This window comes from Triturus cristatus, chromosome 5_1, assembly GCF_964204655.1.
Source record: "Triturus cristatus chromosome 5_1, aTriCri1.1, whole genome shotgun sequence".
Lineage (NCBI taxonomy): Eukaryota > Metazoa > Chordata > Amphibia > Caudata > Salamandridae > Triturus > Triturus cristatus.
Window position 1 is genome coordinate 127561369 of NC_140587.1, and position 26961 is coordinate 127588329.

Genomic DNA, 26961 nt, shown 5'->3' on the forward strand with positions numbered 1-26961 from the left:
CAAATGGTCACAAATCCAGACAACCTTTGTATGGTTTTCAAAACATGAATAACTAAAATGAAGGAGGAGCGCTCAATGGCCTGTCCAATCCCCTTCACCCCAAATATGAACATGCAAGTTGAGTTGTGGATTTACTCTGAGATGAAGACACTCTTTCGGATGTAGTAGCTGCACTTGGCGGGGTCCTTCATGCTGTCATACAGGAAGCCCAAGTTGAGGAAGAGGCGGGCTCGCATCTCGTTCAGCTCCCGAGAAGTCACCTTTCCTGTGAGAGACGAAACACTCCGTTCAACTGTGCAGAGGACACTCCATGGAATAATCGCTAACACTTAGAATGGTAACAATGGTCCCGCCATAAGTATGTGCTTTCCTTCCTCACAGCACGCCACTGTTTGCGCAAGAAAGTCTTGTAGCACAGTGAGCTTCATTCAGTCCTAGGAGTGATGCTGGAAAGTAAGTGCTGGCTTCTAAAAGTCTGAAAAGAGAAACTGCCTTCCTTGTAACAGGTGACCACTGCTGAAAGTGCTCAGAGAATTTAATTATTCCATTATATTTTTTGTACGCTGAAATACTATTACACGAACACATTCAGGCCAGTATCCCATCCATCTAATTGTCTGTGGCTTTTCTCTGTGACCATTGAGGTGGATATGTTTTAAATTCCTCACCTATGGGCCACATTTACACTTTTAAAAAGAAATTATTTTATAGGGCTGTTTAAGATTTTCAACACTGCCCCACAAAGACAGTAACAATCAAATAAAAGCCAAGCTTGTTTTGGTTGCAGCTGTCAAACCATCCTTGTGCACAAGTATTGCTATTCACTGTCTTAAGATGGTTCTGACGTGTCAAAAAGGAGCAGGTAGGGAGTATGCCTATCTTACTTTCATATCGCATTCAACAATTTGATTTAATCCATTATATTTTGATCTGGAGTGGTGGCTCCATGCCCAACATCCCTTCTCAAATTTGAATATCACCTACTTGGCCTTTCATGCACTACATTGCAGGTGATGGAAACTACTCCCCCCTCCTCTAAGCTAAACCTCCACTGGGCACCACCAGCGTCACCTCCACAAATAGCCTGTAGTAATCTCTAGGTCTCTCCGGGTGCCCAAGACCATAAACCAGTAGGGCACCAAACGCATCCTCATCACATGGCTCCAAATACTTTGCATCATGAGGTACATTGATAATATATGGTTGAAATTACCATCCTAACTACAATCCCACATAGGCAGTGACAGAGTAACCATTTGTTCCATGTTAAACTAGCCCAAAACCAACTTTAATGGCTCCATCCCTAGAAAAGGCCAGCGCATCTCACCAGTCAACATCATTCAAGTGCCACACATCCCTCTCTCACCGAGTCTTACATTTCACAACAGTATGTTCGCCATAGATGGTCTGCATTTTATAACTCAGAGGAACTGCATTAGCCATTATTTGACCAGCAAGCAACCAACCTTCCAATGGCTAGCATTTAAGACAGACACCCCGTCTATTTAACATATTTCCTCAAAGTGTGCCGCACTTGGAGATACGAAAGAAACTCCCTACGAGTCAATCTGATTTCTTGACTGCGAATGGGCAACACTGAATCTGTTCCTTACATCTCCACCCAATGTTGACACCCAAGAGATCCCATTCTCTGGATCCCGAGCGCTCACCATAATCCTTACTATGGATTTCCACCCCGAGCAGGCCTTCCTGTGGAATCTTTCCTTTCCAGCTAATACTTAACCTTGTCAGTGCCCATGCCCTTGTAAGGACATTCACTGGTTTCAGCAGGGAAGCTATCAACTTACTCCCATATAAATAATGCAGAACTTCTGCATCCCTCATTCCGTACCTGGACATTCTTAATAAGGGCTCGCCCTGAGCCCTAAAGGCCAATTCACTGATGATCATCAGATGTGGAGCCAAATAAAGATTTCACAAATTAGGGGCAGATTTCCCTAGACACATTGTGTTCAGACAAATCTAGGCATCCTCCTCCCACAAGAAGCTTCGAAAGACCACTTAAACCTTTAGAAAAATGACGCCCGCGACCCAGAAGAAGGTGTACAAGAGTAAGTATAGGAGCCTGCGGAGTGCAACCATCACAAAGAGTATGACTCTTCCAAGCAGCGAAAATGGAAGGCGAGCCCATCTCTCAGCCTCCTTCCTAAAACGAAGAATTCCATAAAGTGATGGATTGCTTAAATTAATCTCAGTCACTGGTAAATTGCTCACGGATGCATCAGAGTCCATAGTTTTTTGCCCATTGTGCCACCTCAGATTAGACCCAGCCATAGGCAAATCAGCCTCGCTCCTGCTCCAGCAGGAACCGTCCAGCCTGACTTGCCAATTCAGGTCACCTCTGAACCGGAACACAAGCAACCTTGTGGAAATCGCAGATAATCTCTGTTAAATGTAAATTGATACTTGTATAGCGCACTACTCACCCGCAAGGGTCTCAAGGCGCTTGTACGAATACCGCTGTGGAACCCATCCTGGCTTTCCCTGTGAGGCGTCCACTCCTGGGCACCCCCAAGGTGGAGGCCAGGCATCCTTTGCGTTGTGGGGGCCGTTGTGGAGATTAAGCAAGCTATTGCCCAGAGTTGCAGAGTGGGACTCCATGATTGGAATGGCACCGAGGCGAGAATTATCAGGTCCGTGGAATTTTTGAGTCCAAGACCTGCCGAGGCGGGGAATTGAACCCTGGTCCCGGGCTAGACCTCTGCATCAGGGTCTGCCGCTCTAATCATTGAGCCACACTTCTGTTAGCATAAGCTGAAACCATCTTGTTTGTGGCACCTAATCGATACATGTATATTACATACGGTATTTCTTCCATAATGTATAGTACACTGTGGAACAAATATACGAAAAAGGATCCTGATTTACGATGGCCTGTGAATGCGCCATTTGACTTAAAAAAGATTCAGTATGTAGAGCAGTGTCTGTTTAAAAGAAAGAGTTGACTAGATATGTTTGATTGTGTACGAATGTGGGAGAAAGAAGTGCATGAGAGAGTGAGGAAAGAAGAAGCTATAGCAGAAAAAGAACAACGAAAAACGATATATAAAAAAGCATTGGAATTGAAAAATAAGAAAATGAATGAAATAAAAGAAAAAGAGGGCGTCGTTTAGAGGTAACTGGCCAGTACCCTGTTAGGTGCCCTATTTATCCCATACTTAATAGACCTCAGGATGATTCCATTTTGTTGGATAGACCTCCACCCCCGTATAAATTCCCTAGTGCCCCTGGGAATGAGGTTTCTCACGAGGAGCATTTGTCCTCAGATGAGGAAGATATAGTTAAGCAAGATGGACGCCTGACTCGTTCTACTTTAACTACTAAATGCAAGGCCACTCTTTGATCCGCTGCTCTTAAAACAGCTGTGGGAGTGCCTCTGCTCCAGAACTTGTAGCAATGGTTCAGCAGTGGATAGATTTAGAGCAGTTATATTTTGTAGAGACATTTACTTGGGAAGTAATACTCAGTTTTAGAAAACATTCTGATGATCTAGAGCCCTCTGATATAAATTTTGATTATCAACAATTAAGTGATGGCACCTTTCTTCCTTCACAGGTGCCGGATCTAATTAGGTGAGTGGTTAAATTGCGAACTTGCCAATTCAGGTCACCTCTGAACCGGAACACAAGCAACCTTGTGGAAATCGCAGATAATCTCTGTTAAATGTAAATTGATACTTGTATAGCGCACTACTCACCCGCAAGGGTCTCAAGGCGCTTGTACGAATACCGCTGTGGAACCCATCCTGGCTTTCCCTGTGAGGCGTCCACTCCTGGGCACCCCCAAGGTGGAGGCCAGGCATCCTTTGCGTTGTGGGGGCCGTTGTGGAGATTAAGCAAGCTATTGCCCAGAGTTGCAGAGTGGGACTCCATGATTGGAATGGCACCGAGGCGAGAATTATCAGGTCCGTGGAATTTTTGAGTCCAAGACCTGCCGAGGCGGGGAATTGAACCCTGGTCCCGGGCTAGACCTCTGCATCAGGGTCTGCCGCTCTAATCATTGAGCCACACTTCTGTTAGCATAAGCTGAAACCATCTTGTTTGTGGCATCCATTTTATCAGCCATGAAATTCTCCTATCCTCTGCTGCTCGTCTTTTTCCCTGCCTGTGCTGTCTATTTTAGTTAACTTCATGACTCAGCTAAAAGCAATATGCATGCTAAAGAGTTTGTAGCTGCCAGAACACCTGGTCTCAGACTCAACTGTCAATCTCTTAGTGCTGTCATAAGCACTCCTGCTCCCCCTTCCACTTTGCTGACTAAGGGATTTCCCATTTGCCCATGTTTGTCGAAAGTTATTCCTGTGTAGGCCTATACCTTCTATTTGTAACTACATGCTTACCAGTGCAAAAAACTCTGTATAAAAGCACCATGGTCTGTGTATTCAAGCCACTACCTCCTGGAACACTTCAGGGTGTTGTATGGAAGTGGTCTCACTCATGAGTGAATAAACTTGGTATTTTGAATTTAGGCTTCAGTGCCAATCTCTTCTTTGTTGATCTAAGGACCCGTGGACAAAGATACGGGTGACCCCGTTTTGGTGCCCGACTCAAGGGGCTCATCGGAGACGCGGCCGCCCAAAGTAGTGGTCTTGAAGGAGGAATGGAATTTTACTGAGGAGACGTCCTGCACGGGGAGACCTTGTCTTCGCAGACCAAAGTGCTTTTCCGGTTTTCCCGATTTGACCCTCCAGGTGGTGGCCGGTCCCGACTGAGATTTCCTTTGGAGCAAATTTCGCAGTGACCAATAGGTCGACCAAGAGATTGGCAGTTGTAGGTTGGAGGCTTTTGTTTGGTAAGGTCGCTGAAGCGGCACTCTTGATTTTGGATTTGCTTGGCCAAGATTTTGGTTGTGTTTGTTTGTTTATTGCAATAAATAAAGGCAGGTAATGTGGAGATTTTTCACTACTTTTGAAGATTTTTGAGTAGTAATATTTTGCTATAATTTGGCAGCATGCCTGCTCCTAGCGCACTTCGTATGTTGTGTTGGTGCCTTGGAGGTACCAAAATGGATTTAGAAAGAAGTCAGCCGGCTCCCCTAGAGGGGGCACCTAATCGATACATGTATATTACATACGGTATTTCTTCCATAATGTATAGTACACTGTGGAACAAATATACGAAAAAGGATCCTGATTTACGATGGCCTGTGAATGCGCCATTTGACTTAAAAAAGATTCAGTATGTAGAGCAGTGTCTGTTTAAAAGAAAGAGTTGACTAGATATGTTTGATTGTGTACGAATGTGGGAGAAAGAAGTGCATGAGAGAGTGAGGAAAGAAGAAGCTATAGCAGAAAAAGAACAACGAAAAACGATATATAAAAAAGCATTGGAATTGAAAAATAAGAAAATGAATGAAATAAAAGAAAAAGAGGGCGTCGTTTAGAGGTAACTGGCCAGTACCCTGTTAGGTGCCCTATTTATCCCATACTTAATAGACCTCAGGATGATTCCATTTTGTTGGATAGACCTCCACCCCCGTATAAATTCCCTAGTGCCCCTGGGAATGAGGTTTCTCACGAGGAGCATTTGTCCTCAGATGAGGAAGATATAGTTAAGCAAGATGGACGCCTGACTCGTTCTACTTTAACTACTAAATGCAAGGCCACTCTTTGATCCGCTGCTCTTAAAACAGCTGTGGGAGTGCCTCTGCTCCAGAACTTGTAGCAATGGTTCAGCAGTGGATAGATTTAGAGCAGTTATATTTTGTAGAGACATTTACTTGGGAAGTAATACTCAGTTTTAGAAAACATTCTGATGATCTAGAGCCCTCTGATATAAATTTTGATTATCAACAATTAAGTGATGGCACCTTTCTTCCTTCACAGGTGCCGGATCTAATTAGGTGAGTGGTTAAATTGCGAACTGACGGATTCTGTCTGCGAGAGGAGAAAAAAGCAGCTAGCAAAGCTGCACCTGAACAAACAGTTCAGTCCCCGGCACGACAAGAAGGAGCTACAGGGACAGATAAAGGCACTAGTGATACTGTAGTTACTGTGAAACCAGTACGCGAAGCTGTGCCTCTGTATGTTCCTCCGAAGGGTGCGGGCAACGAAGACGATAAAACTTCAGATGACGCAAAGGGATATATTATTTTTAATTGGGTTTATACCCCTTGGAGTAGAGCAGAGGTTATGGCTCTTAAAGCTGCTTTACCCGACCCCCGGAAAAATCTGTCTGCTTTTTATGAAGAAGAGAAAGGAGCTATTAGCTCCTGTACTATGACTTTGCCAGATTTTGATATGTTTTTTGGACTTATTTTACCCCCCCGATATGTGGAGATCAATTCGGAAGGTAGATGATAATGTAGCCTATGGTGATACTTGGGTGCATTTAGAGGGAATAGATGCTGCTAGAGAACCTGCGCAGAAACCACAACAGGTGATATTAGACCTTCCCAAAGCTATTGTAACTAAGCTAAAAACTCTTATACCCCCTAAGAAAATAGATTGGACAACGTTATCGTCTTGTAAACAGAAAGCGGATGAGTCCATTTCTGATTTCTTTACACGATTTGAAGAGAAATTCCATGACTTTAGTGGGCAGTCATTGACAGATGACACGGGTAAGCATCTGTTTGTCGACAAATTTGTCGCTAACATGTTGCCAGAAACAGCTAGTCGCCTAAAGGCCAGCGAGAGTTCATGGACTACGTCTTCCCCAGTCTCCCTTTTGACTATGGCCCAGTATTATGAGCGTCAGGAATTGGAAGCAAAAGGAAAGGAAGATAAAAAGGTTAAGGATTTAAAAACGAAAGTTATGTTGGCTCAAGTCTATGGTCCACCATTTAGAGGTAGTGGAAGAGGTGGACGTGTGATGTATCGCCCTGGTGTACCCCCTTTCCCTCGAGCAACTTTGTCTTCTGATCAGTGTGCCTATTGTAAAGAGATTGGACATTGGCGTTCTGAGTGTCTCCTTTTGCGAGGTCAGCAGTATCAGCGAGGTAGAGGAAGCATGAGAGGCCGCCCAGGGAACATGGGAAATAGGGGAGGCATGGATAATCGTACCAGAACTGAGGCAGTTGAAAACAACCCAAATTCTTTTAATATCTTTGATAGACGAAACCAATACCAAATGTCTAATTATTTGGCTGATGGTCCTAAGGATTCAGATTATGCATAGGAATGCCTAGGATGGGGTAAGGAACCGGTTGAGGTCCCAGTAGATCTGAAGGGTCCCTATGTTGATGCAAACGTTTTGGGTTCTACTGATCAGTTTCTGGTTGATACAGGAGTTACTCGTAGTGCTATGTGCTAAACAATTGGTTCCTAGGGCTTCCCTTTCTAACGCAATGATAACATCGATAGGATTCGATGGGACACCTACAACTTAGCCCACTGTCACAGCCACTTGCATTCAGTCTTGATAAATTCACTACAGCATGTCCATTTCTGCTCTCCCCTAACACGCCGGATAACATTGTGGGTATCGATATGCTTAAACATTTCCGTGCCACAATACGTTGTTCCCCAGAAGGTGTGCGTGTTATTTTAAATGATAACCATCCAATGGTTGAGAGGTCTTGTCTCATTAAAGAGGATGTTGCTCTGGCATCGTTACCTAGTACTTTGTGGGCTACATCAGATACTGATGTAGGACACATGGTTATCTCACCAGTACATATTCAAGTGCAGGAAAGTGCTTCGTTGCCTTGAGAGACCCAATATAAAATATCTCGGGAAGGCGAAGAAGCATTAATACATATTGTTCAGGATTTGATCAAAAGACACAGACACTAGAATTTATAGATTCATCATTGACTTACGTGAAGTCAATAAAATTGTAGTGCCCCAATACCCGGTAGTTTCTGACATCACGACACGTCTTACTATGGTTCCTCCTACTGCAACTACTCGATTGCAAAAACGCAGTTTTCTCAATACCTATTCATCCTGACAGTCGTTATTTGTTCAGTTTCACTTTGAATAATCGATCCTTCAGATTCTGTAGAGCTCCACAAGGGTATACAGAGAGTCCTAGCATTTATAGCCAGGCATTGAAAAGACAGCTTGATTCCTATCCTGTACCGAAAGGGGTGGCTCTTATTCAATATGTCGATGACATCTTGTTGGCTGCCGATACCCCTGAACAGTGTGAAAAAGGTACACTGTCATTGTCTCATTCCTTGCTTCTCATCATCATAAAGTCTCTTGGAAGAAATTGCAATTTTGTAGACAACAGGTTACCTACTTAGGTCACCTCCTGTCTAAGGAGTGACGTGCACTTACATCAGACCGCATTCAAGCTATTTTAGACACGCCTGTGCCCTGTACTCAGAAAGATGTTTGTGCACTGATTGGCCTTACTTCTTTCTGTAGGCAATGGATCCCTAGTTTTTCTCACATTGTTAAACGCTTGTTGGCCCTTTTGACTAAAGATACTCCGATGTCCCTCCCATGGACCACTGAATGCCAGAATGCTTTTCAACAATTACGTCAAGCTTTTTGTTCTGCACCAGCATTAGGAACTCTAGACTACACGAAAGCCTTTACACTCTATGTACACGAGAGGGACGGTTGCGCACTCTCAGTTTTAGTACAGACATATGGTGATAAGCAGCGTCCTTGTGCATAATTCTCAGCTGTCCTTGATCCAGTCACCCGTGCACTGCCAGGGTGTTTTCGAGTGGTGGCGGCAACGGCTGTGTCCATACGTCAGAGTGAGGGAATAGTTTTGTCACATAGATTGCTTGTGCTAGTACCCCACTCAGTTGATGCTCTGCTAAATCAAACGAAAACACAACACTTGACTAGTGCCCGCTTGACAGGTTATGAATGGACACTTTTTGCTCTTCATATCACACTGAAAAGATGTTTGACTCTGAATCCTGCTACATTATTGCCATTTCCAGCCACTCAGTCTCAGTCACAGAAGTTACATGATTGTATATCCCTTACTGAAGAACAAACAAAGGGTCGTGTTGACCTACAAGTAACGCCCCTTTCTAACATTGATGGGGAACTGTGGGTTGATGGGTCCTGTCTGAAGTTGCCTGATGGCACGACTTCTGCTGCTTATGCAATTACAACACTTCAGACCGTAGTTGAGACAGCTCGCAACCCACAGAAGTCTGCTTAGGCAGCCGAGCTGACAGCATTGACAAGAGCATGTAAGCTTAGTGCAGATCTACTTGTTAACATCTACACCGATAGCCGATATGCTTTTGGAGTTGCTCATGATTTTGGGCAATTCTGGAAGGAAAGAGGCTTTCTTACTTCACATGGAACGCAAATAGTGCAAGGGGAATTAGTACACAATCTCCTTACAGCCTTGACATATCCTAAGAAAGTGGCAATTGTTAAGTGTAGTGCACACAAGAAGATGACTGATAAAATAGGAAAAGGAAATGCCTTTCAATACTACACAGCTCGTGACACTGCAATGCAACGAAGTACTACATCTATGTATGTAGTTAAGTCACAGGCTGAACGTTGGCATGATGCCAGACAGGAGGTGCTGGACATGTCTAAGGGGGGGAACACTGGATGATGAGGGCTGTTGGAGGAATAAAGAAATGACAAAATGGAAGTTACCCACAGCCTATTTACATCCTATGATTCACATGTTACATGTGCCAGCACATGTAGGAGCGTCCTCAATGGCAAAGCAACTTATGCAAGTTTGAGATCATCCAGATATTGCCGGTATTGCTAAAAAGATAGTCCAGTCTTGTCTGATTTGTCTCCAATATAATCCTGGTTTTTTTTTTTGCTGGCCCTTATGGTACATGTGAAGAGCTGCACCAAAGGGGATGATGGACGGAGCGTTTGAGCAAATCAAACACTCACCCCCAGTCAACTGATCTGGGTTTAATCCATCATCATTCTTTAGCTCACTCCACCACCCCAGTTCAGACATGGCCATATGCAAATCAGTCTGACCCCATGCCTCATGGGAACAGTCCAACCCGAACTGCCAAGCTCTGTCTTCCCTGGACCGGAAACAAGCATCCTGGGACCAGTTTCGGGTTCATAACCCTCAGCCAGGCTATCTTGAATCCAGTGGCAAAGTGAGCAAGGGACCCACGTCTGGGCATACCCTGCCAACTTAAGGCGAACAAAGCGATACCAAAGGGGATGATGGACGGAGCGTTTGAGCAAATCAAACACTCACCCCCAGTCAACTGATCTGGGTTTAATCCATCATCATTCTTTAGCTCACTCCACCATCCCAGTTCAGACATGGCCATATGCAAATCAGTCTGACCCCATGCCTCATGGGAACAGTCCAGCCCGAACTGCCAAGCCATGTCTTTCCTGGACCGGAAACAAGCATCCTGGGACCGGTTTTGGGTTCATAACCCTCATCAGCCAGGCTATCTTGAATCCAGTGGCAAAGTGATCAAGGGACCCACGTCTGGGCATACCCTGCCAACTTAGGGCAAACAAAGCGATACCAAAGGGGATGATGGACGGAGCGTTTGAGCAAATCAAACACTCACCCCCAGTCAACTGATCTGGGTTTAATCCATCATCATTCTTTAGCTCACTCCACCACCCGAGTTCAGACATGGCCATATGCAAATCAGTCTGACCCCATGCCTCATGGGAACAGTCCAGCCCGAACTGCCAAGCCATGTCTTTCCTGGACCGGAAACAAGCATCCTGGGACCGGTTTCGGGTTCATAACCCTCATCAGCCAGGCTATCTTGAATCCAGTGGCAAAGTGAGCAAGGGACCCACGTCTGGGCATACCCTGCCAACTTAGGGCGAACAAAGCGATACCAAAGGGGATGATGGATGGAGCGTTTGAGCAAATCAAACACTCACCCCCAGTCAACTGATCTGGGTTTAATCCATCATCATTCTTTAGCTCACTACACCACCCCAGTTCAGACATGGCCATGGCCATGGCCTGTTGACTGGGTGTGAGTGTTTGATTGGCTCTGATGCTCCGTCCATCACCACCCCCTTTTGTACCGCTTTGTTCGCCATAAGTTGGCAGGGTATGCTCCGACGTGAGTCCCTTGCTCACTTTGCCACTGGATTCAAGCAAGCCTGGCTGAAGACGGCTGAAATGCCAGAAACCGGTCCTAGGAAGCTTGTTTCCAGTCCAGGGAAGGCATGGCTTGGCAGTTCGGGCTGGACTGTTCCCATGAGGCACAGGGTCAGACTGATTTGCATATGGCCATGTCTAAACTGGGGTGGCAGAGTGGGCTAAAGAAAGGTGATGGATCAAACCCAGATCTGTTGACTGGGTGTGAGTGTTTGATTGGTTCTGATGCTCTGTCCATCACCACCCCCTTTTGTACCGACATGTGAAGAGCCGCGCCTGCACAGGTTTTTTCTTTAAATTGGGTGTTGTCACTGGTAGTGCTCAAACCTTAAACAGATGCTGCACCAAGGCCAGTGAAGTGAGCGAGCAGCAATATTTTCAGCCGGGTCCCGATCTTCTAACACCAGCCAGCACAGCCATCTTGGTTCGGATCCCCGTCCCTCCAGTCTCCCGAGCACCACATAGACCCTATTTATGAGGATCGAGTGTATCAGAAGCCGCCTATGAGGAGTCTCAGTCAGAGCCAGGGAGACCCACTGCAGCCAGCACATCCAGGAGCATACCGCACGAGCACAGGCCTCTGTGTTTTGGAAAGATATTAATTAATCAGAAGGAGGAAGCCGGACACCCACGCCCAGACAGACAGACAGACATCCAGCCTCGCCTCCCCTGGAGGCCCCCAAGCCATGCAGCAGCAGCAGCCGCCCCATCCCCGCAAATGAACTTTCGCTGAGCAGGAAGGGCCAGTGGCACCTTTTCAAGACGGGCTTTCGCTCTCTGTGAAGCTGGTATTACAACTCGCTGGGAACCGCAAGAAAGAGACCGGATCCAGTCCTCTTCGGGTGCAAGGAGGAGCCAGACCTGACTCTGCAACTTGAGGAAGCCAGCCACGTTCCTGGAGGAGCGTGGCTCCTCAAGGTACGTGCAAGTATCTGGTCTGCTGTCGGGTAGTGAAGCGAAAACAGAGTGCTGCCACGGGAGGAAAAGGGGGGTGGGGGGGAGTGAGAGGTTGAGTCTTGCGCTGCGCACATACGGGCGTGTAAGATAACGCAAAGTGAAAGGCAGGATAAACACTGGTGACGGATCGTGGGTGCCGACTCCCTCCACTCCTTTACCCTTATGCATGCAACTGAAAACCTTAGGACCTCCCAATCTGACCCAGTTATGTTCTGTTTGTTTTACTACCCCCCTTATTGAAGCTGAGGCAACGTGGGATCAGACGAGATACGAGAACGGATCTCCTCCACCCCTTCCCCACGCCCCCACCCCGGTCCACGGAAAAGGGAAACCCAGACCGAAGAAGAGACTCGTGAAAGGGCAACCTAAGCAATAAAGAGACCTTGCTGAACACAGGACGACGACGCCCCCTTAGTAATGGAGAACTTTGTGACACGCGGGTGCTGGTAAGAGAATACTCACTGTTGTTGGGCTGTCGGACCTACCACCGACACTGCCGTCATTGACGCGAGGATTCCGGCACTCACTGGGGCATGTGCACTGGACACAGACACTGACACTGCAAGTGCCAGGAGGCGCATAAAATCACGCCTGTCCCCCGTCAGAGACCGTAAAAGGCCAGGCAGGGCCACCATATTAATATCTGTGCCTTGCACCTATATGATTATTGGCTTTGCTAGGGGGAGCCATTGTATGCGGGCTTAGGGGTTGTCATCGTTATCAGTTGATAATTATTGTTCACCATCTGTTATAGATTGCTGCCCTTGAGTGTATCGACATAATTAACAAAAGAAAATCACTTACAGGACAGGGAGTGGTGGGGACCTTGGATGCCTTTTTGCTACGCACTGAGTCAGCTCTCATCCATGAAATCGCTTTAACAGAGCGAAGACTGTCCTTAGAACCAAAACTCCCCCAAGGGCAGCTTGACTTGCTGAAGTCCCCAGTAACACCGACTGTCAGAGTATTTCTCCAAACACGCTACCGATTAGTTACACCGCCGAAGTAAATAACAGTACTAAGCCAAAGGCTGTAATTGTAAAACCTAAAGTAATTATTAGGGGTCAGAAAAGCAAAACTAATCTGGGGAGTAGTTCCCCAACCCTATCTAGAAAAAGAAAGGGTCAGGGACCCAGCAAGCCAACACACACCCTGCATGAAAAAGAGGACGCAAAAGTAAAAATATGGTGGTGGAGCTGGAGGAGGAGGTTGAAGGGCATTTGCCAGCTACTAGTCCTGTTAACAAAGTGCTCATTACAAGTTCCCTAACTTTCATACAGAGCACTGAAAGCATGGACTTCTGGGCAAAAATTGGTGGATTGGTTACAACTCTACTAGAACCCCATTGCAAAAATGTATTTGAATAGAAACTAGTATTGATAAACTTGAATCAATGACAAGTAATGCACACATGATGCAGCAGCCTCTGTCAAGCCCGTGAGGTATTCAGATTAGCCAGCCCCAATCGATCAACCCCGGCCACTGCAACACAAGGAACATCCAAATCAATAGGGCGACAAGCTTTTGCACAATCAGAATCCTCAGGCCTTGGTCTAAGGATAGCTCCTCAAGTAGCACAATTTGATCTCCCGTCCATGTGCCAGAACAAGGCAGGTACGTCCAAAATTCACCACAAGTCACAGGTCCCAAGTACCATCCAAGAACGTTTAATAAATATCCAAAACGATCCCTTACCTAGCAGACCTAGACATGAAAGTAGAAGGGAAGCCCCATTGAAATCTGCCCAACATAAAGCACCACAGTCAGTAAGAGGCCTATCTGATATAAACACCCTGCACCTTCCACCGGAAGCAACCTCCTACACAATTGTGTTGGCTAATGTCCCCACGCTGCCTGACGGAACCAGGGAACACTGGACATCCCTTAGAAATAAAGCACTTTTTTTGCTAAGTTCGAGGTCTGGCTTATCCTCCCCACTCTTTACAGAATTCAAAATGATTAGACTGGTTGGTTGGATAGGTAGATCCAAAAAGTCCCTAGGGGGTGATTGTGTGGTGCTATCCTTTGGGTCACCTAATCTCGTCCAATCAATACTTGATAGGGCGGGGAACTGGACTGTAGAACAAACATATATATATCCTGCCATTGGGGTACTTCTATAAGCCATCTGGCTATATGCAACCTTTGCAAGGGATGGACACAGGTGGGGGGTGGAATCAACCCAGATATAATATATCATTGAATAATTACTATGCAGTACTAGGTTCCTTGGAGGACAACGACTGACTAGAGACACAGACTGTTGAGTTAATTGATAGAAGGGGCGCTACAAGAGGCGACCGACAACTCAAATCAACTAGTCCTCGTAAGGCTGAACAAGAGCCTGGAGTTCCAGAGTTTAGATTTCCAAAGTCTCTGTTTTTGCCAGATCCGAGGGTGTCCCCTGTGAATTTTACTGAGTCCAGCCCCATGGCCAATCAACGAGGTACAACTAAGCTGTTGATTATGGACCAGGTATTTCCCTCCGCTGGCAACCCCATGCCCTAAGTGCAAGGACCAGTTGAGGTCAGGGGAGTCAGAAGAGCTGAAAGGGATGAGATACTGGGAGTACCCTCCCTCCACAATAATGTAGAGCCACTGCCGCAGACTTATAATGCCCGGCAGTCGGTGAAGCCATCACTGACAACTATAGAAGTCAACCAGCCCTCAGCTAGGAACGGCCATTTGCCTTTAGATAAGGATCCCCGAAACCCTAGCAAGCCATCAAATGACTCACCGAAGCACCAAATATTATCCTGGCAGGTTGCAGGACTCCGCTCCAAAGTAGACAACCCGGAGTGTGGTGTCTTTATCCGAGATAATGACATATGCATGTTCCAGGAAACCTGGGCCAGGGAGGACATACAAAGACTTGGCTATGCAACTTTTTTTTTTTTTTAAATCTTTTTATTTGCAGAAATAAACAAATCAACAACATGGTCAATGGATTCGCATTAACGTCATGGCTATGCAACTTTTAATTCGCCTGCCACATCTGGGGGGGAAGGGTAGACCATCTGGGGGTCTCAGTATTTGGATTGCAACCCATCTGGGTTGCTCAGTGAAGCAAGTAGAGACATCCTCAAGTGACATCCTCTGTGTTATTATGAGTTTCCCATCTAGAACTAGGATGGTGCTTATCAATGCCTACTCACGACCAGTAGGGTATGGTCAAGAGTCTCCCACCCTTGACAAATTATCGTAATTTCTACCCACAGTCATCGACAACGACATAGTGATCCTGGCTGGCGATCTAAATTGCCAGTACGAACCACTGAAGGACATGGAGGCAAGCGGCCCAAATGAGGAGGACCTACACTGGGCTATCCCAATGGACAATGCCCCACCAACTCGGGCCTGGACACCATTAGTCATACAGATGAACACCCTTGCCTTGAATCATTTGTTCAGGGCGTGCAATGGGCGCTCCAAATCTGGCTGTCCAGCAAATTTTACTTATAACAGACCGAGCTGCCCCTCGATCATAGACTATATTCTGGTGAACACTAAATCTTGGCACTGGATGATTGATTTTAAGATTGCCCCCAGATATGACAGTGATCATAATGCCCTGATTTTAGAATTGCACTCTCCATATACCGGGGATGTCCTAAACGGCCAATCTCCGAAAACACTAGGCCCACCCTATGCGCATCTCAAGATAGACTGGCGTCGCTTTATCAAACAATCATACCATATCTGGAGGTTGCGAATCAATTGAGTGAGCTCGGCGACTCTACTCGTCCACTCTGTGAAATTGCAGAGAACCACCAAGACCTAATGGCGGCCCTGGCTGATAGCATTTCCTACGTATCACGACCAAAGGTAGGCAGTGCACCCAGACACCCCTGGTATAATGGCAATTGGCGAAAGGCTAAGGAAACCCTGCTCTCAGCTATAAAATCTAATGACAAGCTGGTAATAAAGGCTAATAGGCCATCTTACAAAAACTCAATTAAGCTAGCTAAAAAAGACTTGGAAGAAGAAAGGTGGGAGAGCCTGAGGCATGCCTTAAATAGTAGGGACATGAGGACCTTCTGGAAAATAATAAATACAGTTTTCAAAGAGGACAAACAAGCATTCAAACCGAATTTAGGGGCCGAGGTTTGGAGGGCCCACTTTCAGTCACTTTATTCTAAGGTGGATGGCGATTCAGGGCAAATATCATCTCATCGTCCCCAGCCACACCCAACTCGTCAGGATACCCCCGTAATTTCCCTAAAAGAGGTAACGGTTGCAATTGTCCGAGTAATACCCGCAAAGGCTTAGGGCTTAGATAAGATCCCTGGAGATCTTTATCGCACTGAACCTAGCGTTTGGGCTCCGTATCTATGGAGCGTATTCAACGCCATTCTTCAGAGAATGGAGATTCCTATAACTTGGTTAGGGGCGGAAATCATCCCGATCTTTAAGAAGGGTTCACCCCTCCATCCTGCGAATTATCAGCCCATTAGCCTTATCGATGTCGCACAATAAATCTTTGCTCGAGTGCTTCTGGACCGAGTACAGAACTGGATGGAGGAATTTTTCATTCTTAGTCCCTACCAGGCCGGTTTCAGAACAAAAGTCCACAATCGATCAAAGCCTTCAGGTTACAACTACTGCTCTGGAAATCAATAATCCTGGAGGGTGGCAGTCTCTACATGATCTTTGTGGACTTAAAATCGGCTTTCGATTTAGTTCCTAGGGAGAAACTATGGGCTATTTTATTAGACTTGGGAGCGCCCCTGTAATTATGCCACATCCTGAAAAGAATATATATATATTACCTACTGGCGGTCGCCAGTAGGTAGTTATAGTTAGGACCACGTTTCCATAGGAAAACCTCAACATTCTATTTTGAATAACTTTGGCGCCGGTCGACGAATCCTCGCGAATTTCTCAAAATAGGTGGGGCGCTACGCTCCGCTCCTACCCTGAAAGTCTCGGGGGGATCCGTCAAGCGGGGGCTGAGATAAAAGGGGGGTCCCAAAACGCGTTTTTCCCATGCATTTTTCCATAGGACCTTTAGAACGAGCTACAGCCCGAACGGCTGAACAGAATTACTCAAAATTTGGCAGAGAGGTAGTCCCTAGGTCAAGGAAGTGCCTTTTGTAGGTTTGGTGTAAATCTGTTCAGTAGATTCTGAGAAAATAGCCTTTAAATCAATATATATATCTGAGCCCGCTTACGGTACGCTTACCGTACGCTTACGGTAAGCGTACGGTGGCGTGCGCGAGCGCGATTCTGATTGGCTCTTAGATCTTAGTAAACATTCGAATCGGCCGAAACCAGGAAGCGGCGGCCGCCATTTTCTGTGTTTCACTCTGAAAAAAAAAGAGTGAAAACAAGAAAAGGGGGCAATGAGGAGAGTTACAGACCCCCTTACATTTGTGAGGGGGTCAAAGAAGGACTGTAAAGTACAAAACAAACATTTATTGATTTTTAAAAAAAATCACGGGGTACGCGTACGGTAAGCTTACGGTAAGCGTACGGAAGAAACATGGCGTGCGCGAAGGAGATTCTGATTGGCCCATAGATCTTAGTAAACATTCGAATCGGCCGAAACCAGGAAGCGGCGGCCGCCATTTTGTGTGTTTCAGTCAGAAAAAAAACAGAGAAAACAAGGAAAGGGGGCAATGAGGAGAGTTACAGACCCCCTAACATTTGTAAGGGGGTCAAAGAAGGACAGAAAAGTACAAAAAAAACATTTATTGATTTTAAAAAAAATCACGGGGTACGCGTACCGTAAGCTTACGGTAAGCGTACGGTAAAAAAAAAATAAAAAAAAAAATGAAAAGCAGATTTAAGAGTTTGCTCATCATATGTCCTCCATGTGCGCACGGTGCGCGAAGCGCATCGTGCGTTCATGGCCCATCTAGCGTAATGTGGGCACGCGGTGCGATGTGCGCGCATGGAACGAACTGCGTTAAGTGGGCGCGCACGCCACAAATGGCGTAAAGTAACTTAGCATTTAAAAAACCGTACAAATTCACTGAAAAAACCATAGGTTTCACACATGTTATAGTTAGCTGGACATTTTACTGATAAAAAACCAATGAAATTCCCCCGTTATAGTTACTGTAGGCAACTATAACTCACGCGACCGTAATCCTCTGCTGATGACATATGTGTCTTTATGAAAAAAAAATATTTGTAATATATGTATAGCTAAAATTTAATGGAAGAAGACATGGGCAAATAAGTGTCTAAATACAGTATTAGCATCAGCAGAGGATTGCGGTCGCGTGAGTTATAGTTGCCTACAGTAACTATAACGGGGGAATTTCAATGGTTTTTTATCAGTAAAATGTCCAGCTAACTATAACATGTGTGAAACCTATGGTTTTTTCAGTGAATATATATATATATATATATATATATATATATATATATATATATATATATATATAGAGAGAGAGAGAGAGAGAGAGAGAGAGAGAGAGAGAGAGAGAGAGAGAGAGAGAGAGAGAGAGAGAGAGAGAGAGAGAGAGAGAGAGAGAGAGAGAGAGAGAGAGAGAGAGAGAGAGAGAGAGAGAGAGAGAGAGAGAGAGAGAGAGAGAGAGAGGAGGGAGGGAGGGAGGGAGGGAGGTACGGCAAGGGTGTGTCCTGGCTCTGACCCTCTTTTGTATCTTCATCAATGGCTTAGTAGGAGCCCTGACAGCAGAAGGCGACATAGATACTCCTAAGTTAGCGGGCCGCAAGGTACCTGCCTTGATGTTCGCAGATGATACCCTCCTGCTGTCGAGGGTCACCGATGGGTATACAAAGGGTTTTAGACATCTTTTACTTATTTTGCAAGAACAGGGGCTTGGAAATTAATACCCAGAAAACAAAATACATGGTTTTCAATGCAGGGCGCTCGACACGACCCGATCCACAATTAGCTGGGGAATCCCTAGAGAAAGTCCCTGTATGTGAGTATTTGGGATTGTCCCTTAATGAGAAAATGGAGTGGGGCATTCAAATCAAGAAGGGTTGTCTTAAACTGGCTAAAACAACAGGGGTGCTAGCGAAACAGCAGAGGAAGTGTGTACATAAGTTTCTGGGGCCGGTGCCGGAAATATACAAGGCACAAGTAAGAGGAGCTGCCCTATATGGGGCAGAACTATGGGGTCATCGGTCACCTGAACAACTTGTTAAGACTGAAAACTCATTTCTTAGACAACTTTTGGGACTTCCCAAAAGTACACCTCTAACCCCGCTCCGAATGGATCTTGGAGTTAGCCTAATGGCACTGGAGGTTGCCCTCAGACCTCTGCTATACTGGCGCCGCTTATGGAGCACCCCAGAATTATCTATGTACAGAGAGGAACTGAGGGAAGTGGCAAACCTCAATGGTGCAAGTAAAATATCTTGGCTCACTTACATCAAGAACTCCTTGCTATACATTGGAATGGGAGATTTGTGGGATAGTGCTGAAGATAGATGCCCGTTAACACCTAGGAAGGCTTTGATTAAGAATTTTAAGGACTACAATCTCAATCTACTACTGATGGGCCCCAGGACGGGCACACTTACAATATCCTTCCTAGAAGTCAAACTGCAATATAGTTTAGAATCTAGCATAAATGATATACAGCCTTCTCTTGGCAAAAAACTTTATGTGCAGTTTAGGCACGGTGCACTTCCCTTATGTGCTGCTACTTACAAGTGGGGGGGCAGTTCCACTAAAGACTGTCCGACCTGCAAAAATTGTACGGAGACAGACCTACATGTGCTGTTTTTTGGCCCAACATATAAGGTAATAAGACATCGCTGGCTACGGCAGTTATGTAGGAACCTTGGAATCTCCCATTGCTCACAGGTCTATAGGATCCTTAAATATGATAGCAGTATGCCAATTGTTTTTTCAGTGTCCCGTTACCTGTTTTCAATGTGGTGTGTACACCGGGCGGTTTTAAAGAAAGAGCAATTCCAAACTATTCACCCTATGTCTCCACCATGACCCGGGACTCTGCTTCTTAACTTTGCCTTTTAACCTATGAGCTTGTATTACATGTCTGAGATACTCGGAGCCTTCTTAGGATATTTATATACCTTTTAATCTTTTTAATGGTCAAACCTTTTAACGTGTACGCATAATTTTTACACTGAAATAGCTGTATCGACTGTACTGTATTTTTTATATGTTTTACCTGTGCTTTTATGGCCTTATCAGGCCGAAATAAAGTATCTCTTGACTTGACTTGATAATCCTGGAAAGGGAACACGAACTCCAGCAGGAGGGTTTGCAATACCTACTGCACATTTTGAAGTCCTGCAAATGGATTATATCCAGCTTGAACGCTGTAATAATCTGAAGTATGTTCTGGTAGTGGTTTGTGCCTTCGGTAAATGGGTGGAGGCATACGCTACAGCTCTTACTACAGCAAAGGTGCTCCTAAAAGAGTTTTTCCCCAGATTCGGCATTTGTCGAGTTTTGTGGAGTGACAACGGACCCCATTTCATTGGGCAAGTTGTTGATTACTGAAGTAAGTACACCGAAGGTAAGTTGAAGGGAGACTTTATTAAGTCAAAAGTAAACAGGCACTCTTAGCAGCTGGCAGTAAAGACATCTGTGAAGGCAGTCTGTCAACATTCCAAGGCTGCCTTCACTCCAACATTCTAAGCTGTACCAATAGCGGATGAGGGGAGGGGGGAAAGCATGGAACCTACCAAGTGGCAAGTCATAACACATCTTCCCCCTTTAACATGGACATTTCAATGCGACAGTAAAACTGATAAAAAAGAGAACCAGACCTAGAGGGAAAAATGGTTAGGCATGTACATAGATCACTCCCTACTGAAGTCCTTGAGCCACCTAGGGGGGTTGCGTTGTCTGAATCCCCTTCCCTCTTGGGTTCCCCTTACTCTGGATCTTGTTCCCAGATTCCCATTGCGCCCCACCTGTACAGAGTCCTTCGGACTTGTGGCCACCCGATCCATGCTCCATTTCCGCCCATCCTCCATGATGACAACGTTTCTCTTGACTTCCCTAATCTTTTCTGGAGCATAGAACTTGTCCTCCTTACTTCCTCTTGCCACTGGTTTGCGAATGTACACTTCTTGTCCTCTGCTGAAGGTTCTTTCTTTGGCGCCCCATTTGTCGTCATAGGAATCTTTGTACTTCCTTTGCCTTGCTTCAACCTTCCTTCTAAACTCCTCCTGATCGACTACCACCGGATCCTTGGTCTTCAACCAATTAGGCGTTAATTTTGATCCTGCTTTCCTTCCTCTCAACAGTTCGAAAGGTGTGTGCCCCGTGGATAGACTAGGCGTCGTGTGGTATGACCAGAGCATGTCTCTCAATGCGGCTTCAATGTTCCCACCAGACTTAGCTGCTAGTTGGATACATTCCTTCAGCATCCGGTTGGCTCTTTCTACTTTGCCGTTGGCTCGTGGGCAGTACAATGGAGTGCGTATATGCTTTATAGATAAGTCCCTTAGGAACTCTCCCATCTCCTCTGACACTAGTTGGACTCCGTTGTCTGTGATCAATGTTGAGGGTATGCCTTCCTTTGAAAATGTGTCACTCAAAAACTCAACTATAGTCTTGGTGTTGATGCTAGTTACGAACTTGTGGGAGACCCAGTTGGAATAATAGTCAATGATTACTAAGAGGTACCATTGTTGCGGTCCCTTTGCCCTGATGGGGCCAGTGATGTCAAATCCCAACTGGTCCCATGGGGACTTTGGCACCTCCACCGGGCTAAGGGGAGATCTCCTGGTGTTCTTTGACTTGTCGCTGACTTCGCACGCATAACATTCTTTCACTCTCTCTTCCATGCTGGAATCCATGCCTGGGAACCAATAGTCTGATCTTAGTCTAGCCTTGCATAGACTTCTTCCCAGGTGACCTTCATGGGTTAGGTCAATAATTTGCTTCCTTAACTCCTCCGGGGGAACTAGTCTGCCTGCTTTAAGGAGGTACCCTCCTTCGATTGACAGTTCATTCCGTACATTCCAATAGGGTCGTAAGCTCTCCGGCAAGCCTCCGCATTTGTTGGGCCACCCTCTGACGACCCATGTTTTAACTTCTCGGAGGGTATTGTCCTGTTCCATGTGGCCATCCCACTGCTCTCTGGTCATAGCCGGGATTTTTATTTCTAAGACCCTCTCCCGGTCTTCTTCCTGTCCTTCCACTGGAGCTCTGGATAGGAAGTCTGCTACTTTGTTCTGTTGGCCCGGCACATACGTAGTTCTGAAATTGTAGCCTTGTAGCCCCAGCACCCACTTTGCAATGCGGGGAGTGATGTTCTCCAACACTTTGTTACCGAACAGATTGACCAAAGGCTTATGGTCTGTACATACTACGAATGGTAGGCCCCAGACATAAAAGCTGAAGTGTTTGATCGCCCAGTATACCGCCAGTGCCTCCTTCTCGATGGTGGAATAGTTGGATTCCGCCCCAGACAAGGTCCTTGATGCGAACGCCACAACTTTTACTGTATCATCCACTCTCTGTGACAGCATGGCCCCCACTCCTTTGCCACTTGCATCAGTGGTGATTACAGTGTCCTTGTTCACATCGAAGTTTCCGATGTAAGGTGCTGACACAATAGCCTCTTTGATCTTTTCAAAGGCTAGCTCCTGATCTCTCTCCCACTGGAATGGCGTGTTTTTTTTTAACATTTCTCTGAGTGGATGGGCTATCATTGCAAAATTTTTTATGAACCTAGCCATGTACTCGGCTAAACCCAGAAAAGAAATTACCTCTTCCTTGCAAGAAGGCATGGGCGCTTTTCTCACTGCCTCCACCAAGTCAATTTTGGGCTTTATCCCCTCCTCAGAGATGGTGTGCCCTAAATAATCCACTGTGGTGACACCTATTTTGCATTTGCTCTCCTTGGTGGTGAAGCCCACCTCCCTTAAACATCTGAGTACCCTTTTCACATTTTCGTCATGTTCAGTGTCGCTCGCCCCATAAATCAAAATATCGTCCTGAAAACACATGGACTTAGGACAATTTCTCAACACGTGCTGCATAGCCCTTTGAAACGCTGCTGCCGCTGACGCCAACCCAAAGGGCATTCTCATAAATTTAAAATTGCCAAATGGTGTAGTGAAAGCTGTCAAGGGTTGGGATTCAGGGTGCAGTCTGATTTGATGGTATGCTGAAGAGAGGTCGAGCACACTGAAGAACTTGGCTCCCTGTAAAGTACTTAACATTTCATGTATCCTTGGTAGAGGATGCCTGTCCACCACAATATTAGCGTTAAGCGCCCTCAAGTCTACGCATAACCTAATACTTGTCCCACCTTCCTTGCTTGTAATGACAATGGGCGCCAACCATGCAGAACATTCTATCTCTTGTATGACTCCTTGTTTTAATAGCTTCTCCAACTCCATTCTTAATGGCTCTCTCATTAGCAGGGGAATGGACCGTGTTTTGTGTACAATAGGTGTTGCACCTTCCTTGAGTTCAATCTTGTGCATGTAGTTTTTGAGTACCCCCAGATTCTCATTGAACACTTCTGGAAATTCTTTCACTAGATTGGACCCCATTCCCGGGGAGTCTATAAGGAGTACCTGCTCCTGGTTGTTCGGATCTAGTCTTATACCTAGTTCCTTCTGGTGTTTCCACCCTAACAGACATGATCCTTCTCTAGTAACATATACCTTCCCCACAGTATGCCTATCTTTAAAGGATATTCTCATTCTCACCATCCCATCCAACTGTATGGGTACCCTATTGTACCCTGTGGGGGCTATGTCTGCTGTCTCTAAGGTGATGTTATGTTTGGCAAATTTCTCACTGAACTCTTGCTTGTCTATTAAGGTGAACGGAGAACAAGAGTCTGCATACACCTTAAATGTCTCCCCATCTAACTTTATTTCACAAGTGGGGTACTGAGTACCTTGTTCCTTACTTTCGTCTTCAATTTGACAAATAAAATTTTTCTCTTCCCCCCCTACGTCTTCAGGGTGGTCTACCATGTGAACCTTTGAGCTCCCTACATTACATTGTTTAGCAAAATGGCCCTTTCTGTTACATCTCCTGCAAGTGACGTTCCTTGCGGGGCATCGCCAATTGTTGGCCAAGTGATTGTGGTTCCCACACCTGAAACATCTAAGACCTTCCATCTTGTTGCTCACCCCTTCTCTGGACTTGCTTTCCAGTTTGCACACAGTTTCCCCCTCCGATGCCTCTTTAGATATAGCTTTATCTTTCCTTTCTTCTGACACTTTCATCTCTCTCATACATATGGCTGTATGTTCCAGCCCCTTTGCTATGCTTATAGCTTCCTCCAGATCCGGATTCCTCGTGAGCAACTCCTCCTGCACTTTCTCTTCATTGGTGCACCTTACTAATTGGTCTCTGATCAGTGAATCCGTAAGCGCCCCAAACTCGCATGTAGCTGCCATACCTCTCAACACAGCAATGTATGAAGACACTTTCTCCTCTTTTCTTTGCACCCTTTTGAAAAACTTGTGTCTTTCTAGGACTACATTAATTTTCACTTTAAAATGTGCTTCTAACTTACGCAAGGTGTATTCATAATCCATTGTGCTTTGCACGCGTGGGTTCGGATCCCATCCTCGTCGCCAAAATGAAGTAAGTACACCGAAGGTAAGTTGAAGGGAGACTTTATTAAGTCAAAAGTAAACAGGCACTCTTAGCAGCTGGCAGTAAAGACATCTGTGAAGGCAGTCTGTCAACATTCCAAGGCTGCCTTCACTCCAACATTCTAAGCTGTACCAATAGCGGATGAGGGGAGGGGGGAAAGCATGGAACCTACCAAGTGGCAAGTCATAACAATTACCTCATGAAAGGGTTGGGAATTAAGCAGAAGATTCATGCTGCTTTTCACCCACAATCAGCAGGACTAGTGGAACGTTACAATTCTACCCTCAAACTAAAATTGCCCGAAATACAAGCTTCCACGGCTTTGAAATGGCCTGATGCACTGCCATTGGATTTACTATCTATTAGATCAGTACCACATACACGATCTGCCCTCACACCGTATGAGGTGGTTTTTGGAAGGCCAATGAATATTTGCGAGATTCCTAAGCCACGCCCTGTACATTATGCACCCTATGTATTGATGAACGACTATTTATCTCAGTTGACTGACAGTTTGTCTTCTATTTATCAACAGGTTCGGGAGACTCTTCCAGACAGGTCGCACGGTGAGGGCCACTGCTTGCGCCCTGGAGATTGGGTGCTGACGAAGTCCTGCCAGCTCCCTAGCACCCAGATTGCGAGGCCCTGAGCAGGTGCTCTTGGCTACCAGGACTGCGGTTCGAGTGACCAATCGGAAGAACTGTGTCCACACGACACACTGTCGAAAAGTGTTGCAGGACCTAGTGAGCCCAGCTGTGTTGGCAGATCACCGCGATGTCCTGGACACCGAGAAAGGACAAGCTACATCACCTAAAGAAGTCTACCCGGACACCCGGACCACACGATCCCTGGTGCCTCTCGATATCAGCTGCGACCCCGGAAGAAAGACACTTTGTTGCTGAAAAAGACTGTTTGAGCCACTGTCCTGGGTAGTGAAAGACTGAGTTACAAAGGGGGTATCTTTTAGTGGCTACTCGTCTCAACCTCAACGAAGAAACCGACGTCGGCCCAGGACCTTAGGGCACCATCTGTTTCATTGTTCAACGGCAAGATGAACATGCCTGCGGAGAAGAAATAAACTGCTGCAAAAGTTTGTGATCAAAAGAGTATGTTCATTATTGGACTCACTTAAATTATTGTTCTGATCGCTACAATAACATGGGTTGTAGAGGGAGTAGCTCCTGCTCAACAACTACTGACTGCTACTACTCCTGTCCCCATTGAGCACCGATATTTCACTCTTCCCTATCATGAAAAGAAGCACCGAATGTCATATCTCAATAACACTTTAATACAAATGTTGCATCACACCTATAATGCTACGAACATTACCAACAAGTGACTGTACTAAAGTGCTGAACATTACTGGAATAAACAATAGTAGTTTTATTGTTCTCACATAACACCTATTTCATTTGTGGACGTAAGGGTTATTACCACCTACCTATTGGGTGGTCCAGAAGCTGCTATGTGTCCTTTTGACTACCACCTGTGTTCTTGGCACCTGCATCCTACCACAAAGAATATAAACTGAATAATGATATTTCCAAGAGTCGATCTAACAGGACAATAAATCAGGATGAGGTGGATCAAACTGATATGGCACTGCAGCAGTACGTTGACTTTAATTTGGGACTATTCTTCTTTGTTGGTGTGGCCTTAAACAGCAGAAAGAGAAGGTGTTTGACACGAGTTGTAGAGGCTGTAACCAATCAGAGAGCCATGCACTTGGAAACATCACGGAAGAACTACAAATTGCGAGAATCGTGGCGCTCCAAAATAGGATGGTCCTTGACGTCATCCTGGCTGATCGTGGTGGAGCATGCCCCATTATTGGGACCAGCTGCTGTGTCTACATCCCTGACCACGCCCCTTCAGTTTTTAAAGCAATTTCTAAACTGAACAAGATAGCCACTGAAATCCATCAGGATTCAGGAACATGGACTTTGACTGGGTAGCTATGGACTATGTTTACTGTATGGGGCTGGAAATTATTGTCAGCCCTATGTATATTTCTTGCTATTCTCTTCATTTGCTGCCTCTGTATGCAATGTGGCCCGTTGCTCTGTTCCCTATGTATTTCTACTTGTACCTCATGTATTCCGACTAAACGAAATGTCACAAATGCTCACTTGGCAATGGACCAAGAAATTAATGAATTAATGCAGATAGATGTGCACGATGTTTTCCATACTCCCTCAAAAGTATAGGAAGATGTCTTCAGCATATGCTAAAAGGGCCGTCTGTGAAAATCGCAGATAATCTCTGTTAGCATAAGCTGAAACCATCTTGTTTGTGGCATCCATTTTGTCAGCTATGAAATTCTCCTGTCCTCTGCTGCTCGTCTTCTTCCCTGCCTGTGCTGTCTAATTTAGTTAACTTTCTGACTCAGCTAAAAGCAATATGCATGCTAAAGAGTTTGTAGCTGCCAGAACACCTGGTCTCAGACTCAAATCTCTTAGT

General features: G+C 45.6%; 1 protein-coding gene across 2 annotated transcripts in view; it reads right to left on the reverse strand.

The window, feature by feature from the left end:
* TONSL (tonsoku like, DNA repair protein) overlaps window positions 1-26961 on the reverse strand; it is a 375765-nt gene that overhangs the window by 273390 nt on the left and 75414 nt on the right. For both annotated transcript variants that reach the window (XM_085604559.1, XM_085604558.1), the window contains exon 5: window positions 136-265. In XM_085604559.1, the coding sequence (XP_085460685.1) occupies window positions 136-265 (130 nt within the window). The remainder of the gene's footprint in view (window positions 1-135; window positions 266-26961) is intronic.